The sequence below is a fragment of the Vigna angularis genome, chromosome 5 (genome assembly GCF_016808095.1).
Source record: "Vigna angularis cultivar LongXiaoDou No.4 chromosome 5, ASM1680809v1, whole genome shotgun sequence".
In the NCBI taxonomy this organism is placed as follows: domain Eukaryota; kingdom Viridiplantae; phylum Streptophyta; class Magnoliopsida; order Fabales; family Fabaceae; genus Vigna; species Vigna angularis.
In genome coordinates this window covers 11211435-11220249 of record NC_068974.1, presented here as the reverse complement: position 1 = coordinate 11220249, position 8815 = coordinate 11211435, and the positions used below count along the sequence as shown (strand labels likewise).

The following is an 8815-nucleotide window of genomic DNA, read 5'->3' as shown; positions in this document are numbered from 1 at the left end:
TTAATTAATATGTGGTCCAACAATCATTTGATAACAGATGAAGGATATGTTAAATAAATAATAAATTTTACTATTATGAATTTTAATCCATAATTTTGAAACTATAATATCATAATATATCTATTTATATATTATAAAATTATTTTATCTCACAATTTAATTAAGGAGTGGGTAAATTAAAGACCCCACAATTTAATTAGAGTCGAGGAGTGGGTAAGTTAAGTTGTATATAAGGGGAGTATGGTCTCGAATTATTCTCACCATCTTTCTCATCTTGTTGTTTTCATTTCTTTCTATCTATTGTTTCTTTCTCATCACCATGACACTTTTTGGGAAAATCATCACTGAAATTGGGGTTCATGCAACTGCTGAAAAGTGGTTCAACCTCTTCGCAACGCAACTGCATCAGGTTCAAAACCTAACTGATAGAGTTCATGGAACCAGGCTGCACCAAGGTGAAGATTGGCATCACAATGACTCCATCAAGCACTGGACTTATGTCATAGGTAATTAAACTTCTAATAACTCCATTCCTGATTTCTTAAAGAAAATAAACTAATTTGCAGTGATATTAATTGTTTGTGAAAGAATAGATGGTAAGGTTACAAGATGCCATGAGAGTATTGAATCCGTTGATGAAGAGAAGAAAAGAATCACGTACAAGATATTCGGTGAAGACATCGAGCCGAGCTTTAAGGTTTTCAAGGTGATATTTGAAGCAATTGATAAGGAGAATGATGGTGGTATCGTAAAATGGACCATTGAATATGAAAGGCTTGGTGAAGAAGTTGATCCTCCTTTTGGCTACCTGGAGTACCTGCACAAATGCACCAGAGACATCGATGTTCACCTCCTGAAGGCATAGCTGCAACAACAAGGAAAATAATAAAGAGAATAAATATTGGAGTTACTTGCCCTTAAAATAATGGTTGTGTGATGATGTTGGACAAGTGTTCTTATCATATAGCTCTTCTGTATCAACAGAATAATTTTGTATATGCATGTTACTGTTTATGCATATATATATTTATATAAATGAATATGCTGTGTTTCGTAAAATATATACCAAATTCTATGTACATATTAATTGTGTAATTTAAAAAAAATTATACCTAAATGTTAATTGCTGTGTCTCACTTTTTTAAATAGGTTTGCATTTTCAAATCTTCACCAACACGTATAAACGCATTAACGAGGTGTTCATTAAATTCTTTAGTTAATGTGTTCACCTACTTCCAATACAAACAATAATATAATGGTTAGGTGGAATAAAACACCTTATCCAACTCAATCACTTAAAAAAAAATATTAAATTAATTTAAAATATCAGTGTTTACCAAATTGTGACGTAAAATACTTTTTGTTTTAAAAAAGTTACAAGACTATAAAATGTTTTTAAATAATTTAGTTCTTGATCTAATCGGCTTGGCAAAAAATTTAAACTCATACTAATTATTTTTAATTCTTTTAATAAATAAATATTTATGTTATTATTGGTTAACATAAGTCTAATTAATGCTATGATAGTCAATTTAACTAACTTTATGCACGTAATAATTATTTATAATGGTTAAAATAGTTGTCTTAGTATTAGACTAGAGTAACCAATGCTAAAATATTAAAAATAAATAAGATAGTATCTTACTACTTGATATTAATTCTATTTATTTTTAATATTGATATTTATTTAACTTGAGATTAATTAACACTAATTTTATTTAGGAAAACAATACTTGAACAACTTCATTTGACAACATTTAGACACGGGACACGTGTGTAAATGTGAGCGGTCCACGTTTTTAATGAAAAAGCTGTTCAAATTTGACGTGGCAAGGGCCGGCCAGGGGTTAGAAGTTGCGTTTGAAATTTGAAATTCATTTCCAACATTGTACAGAGAGAAGCGGCGCGAACATTCAGAGGGAGGCTGTGACCTAGAGAGAGAGCCCGAGAGAGTTGGAGAAAGGGAATTCGAGCGAGAGAGGTCCGACGGATTGCTTGCCGGAGTGTCGCCGGACAACGTTGAAGGCCGTCGGAGGTCCTCAAGCCCTCCAGCCGGTTCCGATTCACGGTCGCCGCAGCTCCGACGTCGTCTTCCCTCCGGCCCAGCGAACTAGGTGCGCGTTCTGAGTCTCGCTTCGTCCCACCTGCTTCCCTCCCTGTGCCGGACCTTTGCATTCACCGCCGGAGTGCCGCCGGAGTGGCGACTGTACGGTGGACGAAAAAGAGGGGTTTTCCGGGTTGTTTGTCCCACCCACACATTTTTCTTCTTGTGTGTTCCAACCGGCACACGTTGTGTTCACTAAAGGTTCGTTTGTTTTATTTCAGTGGAATGAAGCTTTAATCTATGTATGATGTTGTTTGTGGATGATTTTGGTTATGTATGATATGTTGTTTGTAAGCTGTAAAAATATGACTTGTTAGATGACGGTGGAATGTTGTTTATGTATGATGGAGGTGGTTTGTTAATAGTATTTGTTGGATGAATTAAATGTGTGGTGATTGATACTATGGACATGACACATGGGTTATCACATGGAATCATTAAAAGTGTAGAACTGTAGCACACTGATTCACATTTTATTCGAATTGTTGGAGAAACAAAAGTGCATTATTACATTCAAACTGTAGCAGACTGGAAAGAAACACACGCAGCTGCCACGGTTCACATTGGACAATTGGGCTTTGGCAATTTAAGGAAGCAGCTACTAATTCACTTGAGCTGGGAGGGTGCACTCGGTCCAAACAGCTGATGCTTGTCCAGCTTAGTGAAGCCACGGTCCAACACAAGATCACACATCCCGCACCAAGGCAATGAGGCCCACGGAAGAAGGGAATGTAGCACTCCAGCCGAAGAGAAAACAGAAGAAAGCAAGAAGTGGTGTACACGTGATGTAGAGCTGGACACGGTGCATTCCATTTTCGAACAAGAAGCACACTACACGTTGGAGGCAGAAGAGCATACAAGAAGCGTGGGAGATATTATTTTCTTTGGTTCAACTGGAAGACGCATGGCCTGCACACTGACACCCCAAGAGAATAACAAACACATCCAGCATGGTCCGGAGGAAGAAAATAGAAAAGAAAGAGGCTGCACTCATTCACTCTCGGGGACTGATAACTGCCACCTCCAGAAATGCAGAAAGAATAGCTGCACGCTTGCTGCCACTTTGGTTCAGGAATTCTCTGAAAAGAGGAGTGGAGAAATTATTTTTGTAAGAGAGGTGGAGAACAAGAGAAGGTGGACGGCCAGGAGCAGGGAGATTCTCCAACAACAACTCTAGGTTCTCATCTTTTTTCCAGGGGCTCTGGAAGAAAGGGGGACGACATTCAGCATGCAGATGGGGACGGGAGAACTCTCTCATATTGTTTTTGTTTCTTGGAGAACGTTGCCTTGAGAGAGGAGAACTGCACCCAACCCACACCTCAGTACACATCCAGCTGCCATATACTTCTCAGACGGATTCTCTCACCTTTGGCTCTTGGTCTTTGGAACGTTGCTTTTGGAGATAGGAGGACTGCATCCAGCTGCCAACTTGGAGGCGCACGTTCACTAGCCAACGCGTACGTACACATCCAGCTGCAAATGGTTTCGCTTGGAACGTCTTTGGAGAGCTTGGAATGAGAGATTGAAGCAGCACTACATCCAGCTTGGAACGTTCTCTAATATTAATTTTATATTTTCAGGTATAGAAAGTTGAAGCAGCACTGTATCAAATCCAATTTTTAAACAATTTAAGATAGGATATTTTAAATCTATTTAAACTGATACTTGTCAACACCCAATTTTGTCCGGATTGACTAATAGATTTGTTTTATTCATGAGTGTAAAATAAAAATAAAAAAATAAAATAAAAATAAAATTAAAACATAACAATAAAAAAAAGAGCGTTCGTCCTCGACCGTTCGTCCTCGACCGTTCGTCCTTTGCCTTATTCGACCGTTCGTCCATTCATTCCTTTACGACGTTCGGCAATTCTCACCTTCAACCGTTCGATCAAGTGTTTTAGTGAACGTTCGGTCTTCATTTGAACGTTCGGTCTTGGTGAATTCTCATTTCAACGCTCGGTCTCCATGATGTTTCTCTTCAGCGTTCGGTTTTGAGCGTTCGGTCCAGTATGGTTTGATCAGCAAACAGTGCTCAGCAAAATAGCGTTCAGTCACATTATGTGAACGCTCGTTCGGTATGCTTACTCTCAGTTGAACTTTCGATCTTGATGGGCGTACTTCCAAACAGTATATAATAGGTGTTAATCTGGTACCGTTCGGTCAGGCTTTGATTTGATACTGTTCGGTTAGCACACCGAGGCCAACAACGACCACCACACTAATTTTGGGGTGCCTTCTTTATTTTCCCTCATTTGATCTACTTCTACGTTATCTGGGAACAATTTCTTAACAATTTTTTAACAAATTCGTTCCACATAAAAATACATTTTCTAACACTCATGGAACAGGAACATAACTGGTACCTTAGGCAGAATATGTGGGTACCTGGGTTCCAATTTTTGCACACCAAGGCCAACTAAGTCCACCACTCTTATTTTGGGGTGCCTTGTTTGTTTTCCCTCGTTTCAGCTACTTCTAAGTAATCTGGGAACAATTTCTTAACATTTTTTTAACAAATTCGTGTCACATAAAAATACATTTTCTAGGACCCTGGGTTCACCAACATAACTCGTACCAAAGTCGAATGAACTGGGAAATTGGGTTCAAGTTTTTTCACAGCAAGGCCAACTAGGTTCACCACTCTCATTTTGAGGTGGCTTGTTTTTTTTCACAGCAAGGCCAACGCGGTCCATGACTATCAATCGAAAAAAATTACAACAACAATGTAAGATTAAGCAAACAACAAGTATACAAATCAGTAACACAACAAAATCCACTTGGGAGACATTTCATACATAAGCAAAACCATCCACAAACAACATCATGCATGTATGAAACCTTCATTCCACTGAAATCAAAAAAAAAAAACGAACCTTCACTCAGCACGAGGTGCGGCGGTTGGAACACAGACGAAGATAAAGGTGTGGGTGGGACTGACAACCCGGAAAACCCCTCTTTTTGGTCCACCGAACAGTCCACACTCCGGCGACACTCCGGCGATGCTCCGACGGCACTCCGCCAGCACTCCAGGACAGGGACGGAAGCAGCTGGGACGACGCGAGACCTTCAACGCGCCCCTAGTTCGCTGGGCCGGACCGGACGGAAGACGATGGCGTCTTCCCTTCCTTCGCCAACGTCGAACCTGTGGCGACCGTGAATCGGAATCGCCTGGAGGGGTTCGATAGCTCCCAGACAGCCTTCAACGTTGTCCGGCGACACTCCGGCAAGCACTCCGTCTGACGTCTCTCTCTCCAACTCCCTTTCTCCAAGTCGTTCGGCCTCTCTAGGTTACACTCTCTATCTCTGAACCTTCGCGCTTCTCTCTCTTAAATTGTTCCAAAATCAATTTCAAATTTGAAACGCGGACCTGCAAACCCTGACCACTCCCTTTCCACGTCATATTTCATTTTCATTTAATTTTTCCAACTGGACCACTCAAATTTAGACACGTGTGACGTGTCTAAATGTTGTCAAAAGTGGTTGTTCAAGTATCATTTTCCTTTTTTTTATTTGCTTCCAGTTTTGAAATTACGAAAAACAAAACACCCTGCGAAAGAACACAACACATTGATCTTCTTCACTAACGTTAAAGGTAACCCTTTTTTCTTCTTCTTCTCTCTCACTGTCAACCCTAATTCATTTCAATCCTTCAGTATCATGCACACATAAAATTTTGTTTGTTCCCACTTGTTATATCTATATCTCTATATAGGACTTACGAGAAACCCGACACTATATTATTGCCTTTCGTGGATCATTGGCAAGTCATGTTTCGTGGATCATTGGCAAGTCATGTTTATCCTGTTTGCCAACAAACTGAGATTCAGATACCCTTTAAAAATCCCACTTTTAGGTCTCCTTTGTTGTGTACACACTCGTTCCTTGTGTCCTTATGTGAAACCCATCAATTGGAACACCTCCCACAGCTTCGTTCGAAACAACCCTCTCCTTTCTCTCTTAGAAAGGTGTCAGTCCTTGCTCCAGTTGAAGCAAATCCAGGCCCAGATGATCCTGACTGGCTTCATTAACGACAGCTTTGCCGCAAGTCGTCTTGTTACATTCTGTGCTTTATCTGAATCGCAGGCCCTTGAGTATTGTACCAAGATCTTGTATTGGATCACAGAACCAAATGTATTTTCTTGGAATGTGACAATTAGGGGATTTGTGGAAAGTGGGGACTTAGAAGGAGCTGTTTTGTTGTACAAGAGAATTTTGCAATCTGGTGTTACGAAACCAGATAATCATACTTATCCTTTCTTGCTCAAGGCTTGCTCTTTCCCATCTATGAATTGTGTTGGTTATACAGTACTTGGACATGTGTTGAAGTTTGGATTTGAATTTGATATATTTGTGCACAATGCATCAATAACTATGTTACTCTCGTATGGAGAGTTGGAGGCAGCGTATGATGTGTTCAACAATGGTTGTGTGAGAGACTTGGTAACATGGAATGCCATGATTACGGGATGTGTTAGAAGAGGGCTAGCTAATGAGGCTAAAAAACTCTATCAGGAAATGGTGGGAGAGAAAGTGAAACCAAATGAGATTACGATGATTGGGATTATTTCTTCTTGTTCTCAACTGCAGGATTTGAATCTCGGTAGAAAATTTCATCTTTATGTCACAGAACATGGCATTGAGTTGACAATCCCACTCAGTAATGCACTTATGGACATGTATGTCAAGTGTGGAGACCTGTTGGCTGCACGACTTCTATTTGATAAAATGGCACACAAGACCATTGTTTCATGGACGACAATGGTTTTGGGGTATGCTAGATTTGGTTTTCTGGATGTCGCTCGGGAGCTTTTGTATAAAATTCCAGAAAAGAGTGTTGTGCCTTGGAATGCAATCATCAGTGGCTGTGTCCAAGCTAAGAATAGTAAAGAGGCCCTGGCTCTGTTCCATGAAATGCAAATTAAGAAAATCAAACCTGATAAAGTTACCATGGTTAACTGTTTGTCTGCATGCTCACAACTAGGAGCACTTGACGTAGGAATATGGATTCACCATTATACTAAAAGGCATAGTATTTCTCTCGATGTTGCATTGGGAACTGCACTAGTTGACATGTATGCTAAGTGTGGAAATATTGCAAAGGCTCTCCAGGTTTTCCAAGAGGTTCCTCAAAAAAATTGTTTGACCTGGACAGCCATTATTTGTGGTTTAGCACTTCATGGGAATGCCTGGGATGCTATATCCTATTTCTCAGAAATGATCCGTAGTGGCTTAAGACCTGATGAGATCACTTTTCTTGGTGTCTTATCAGCTTGTTGTCATGGAGGTTTAGTTGAAGAAGGCCGAAAATACTTTTCCCAAATGAGCTTTAACTTTAATATAACTCCTCAGCTTAAACACTACTCGTGCATGGTGGATCTTTTAGGAAGGGCTGGTCATTTGGAGGAAGCAGAAGAGCTTATTAGAAATATGACAATAGCAGCAGATGCTGCTGTGTGGGGTGCTTTATTCTTTGCATGTCGTGTTCATGGTAATGTTTTAATAGGAGAGAGGGCAGCTTTGAAACTTCTTGAGATGGATCCTCAAGATAGTGGTATTTATGTTTTGCTTGTTACTATGTACAGTGAGGCAAAAATGTGGAAGGAGGCAAGGAACGCAAGAAATATAATGAAGAAGAGAGGAGTAGAAAAGATTCCTGGTTGCAGCTCAATTGAAATCAATGGCATTGTGCACGAGTTTGTGGCAAAGGATGTGTTACATCCACAGATCATGCTCCATTGTGAAATTCGGATGTGAATAAGGGTTTTTCTCCAAATCACTAATGATCTTTTGAAGTACAATATCTTGTTGTACTCCCCCCATTATTTCCTGAAAATCTTGCCAAAAAGGCCTAGAAATGCCCTTCAATTCTAATTCTGCAGTTTATGGCTCCTCCAATTTGTGGGACAATGCATCAGCCACCTTGTTAGTGACACCAGACCTGTATGCAATCTCAAACTCGAAACCCAAAAGCTTGGCCAACAAATTTTGTTGATTTTGAGTGGTTATATGTTGTTCCAACAAATACCTCAAACTTCTTTGATCTATATGCACCATAGGTTTTTGCCTCAACAAATATGGTCTCCAATGTTGAATAGAAAGAACCAAAGCCATCAATTTCTTCTCATATATAGAGTTTGACAGGGAAGAACCATTTAAGGCTTTACTAAAATAAGCAATAGGTCTTCTATTTTGTGACAAAACTGCCCCAATACCTTTTCCAGATGCATAACACTCCAGATGGAAAATCTGTGACAAATCAGGTAGTGCCAACAATGGTGCTGTTGTGAGAGAAATTTTAAGGGTTTGCATGGTTGCTTTACCTTGGGAAGTTCATTCAAATTGCCCCTTTCGTAAGAGATTTGTCAATGGCTTAACAATCTTCCCATAATCCTTAATAAACCGCCTATAATACCCCAATAGCCCTAAGAATCCCCTAAGAGCTTTGATATTATGCGGTTCAGGCCATTCTTTCACAGCTTTAATCTTCTCTGGGTCCATCATTGTAACGTCCCAATTATATACATCATTCATATATAATAAAGACGTCATCATGCATAATATAGGAAAGTAGTCAAGAGTAATTTAAGGATTACAGTCATCCTCAGAATAGTGCGGAATTGACAACAAGAGTATTAGAATTTCTCCATGAAAATCACGGAGAATTTAAAACTTAAAACACACATGAGTTCTTCCAAACATTAAGAATTAC

The 8815-nt window shown here is 39.6% G+C and overlaps 2 protein-coding genes across 2 annotated transcripts; both read left to right on the top strand.

Annotated features, from left to right (window-relative positions):
* Positions 1-246: 246 nt before the first annotated feature.
* Positions 247-1061, top strand: LOC108339682 (MLP-like protein 43). Its single transcript, XM_017576869.2, has 2 exons — positions 247-506; positions 594-1061. The coding sequence occupies exons 1-2, from the start codon at positions 320-322 to the stop codon at positions 863-865; spliced, it is 459 nt and encodes a 152-aa protein (XP_017432358.1). The 5' UTR covers positions 247-319; the 3' UTR covers positions 866-1061.
* A 4660-nt stretch (positions 1062-5721) lies between these two features.
* LOC128193330 (pentatricopeptide repeat-containing protein At2g22410, mitochondrial-like) lies at positions 5722-7860 on the top strand. Its single transcript, XM_052878115.1, has one exon. It carries the CDS (start codon positions 5899-5901, stop codon positions 7858-7860), a length of 1962 nt encoding a protein of 653 aa, XP_052734075.1. The 5' UTR covers positions 5722-5898.
* Positions 7861-8815: the final 955 nt, after the last annotated feature.

Bases quoted from the DNA above. Each gene is read 5' to 3' on its own strand.
- LOC108339682 (XM_017576869.2), top strand. From the start codon at position 320: ATGACACTTTTTGGGAAAATCATCACTGAAATTGGGGTTCATGCAACT. The intron at 507-593 runs GTAATTAAACTT...GTGAAAGAATAG, and splicing joins GCACTGGACTTATGTCATAG to ATGGTAAGGTTACAAGATGC.
- LOC128193330 (XM_052878115.1), top strand. From the start codon at position 5,899: ATGTTTATCCTGTTTGCCAACAAACTGAGATTCAGATACCCTTTAAAA.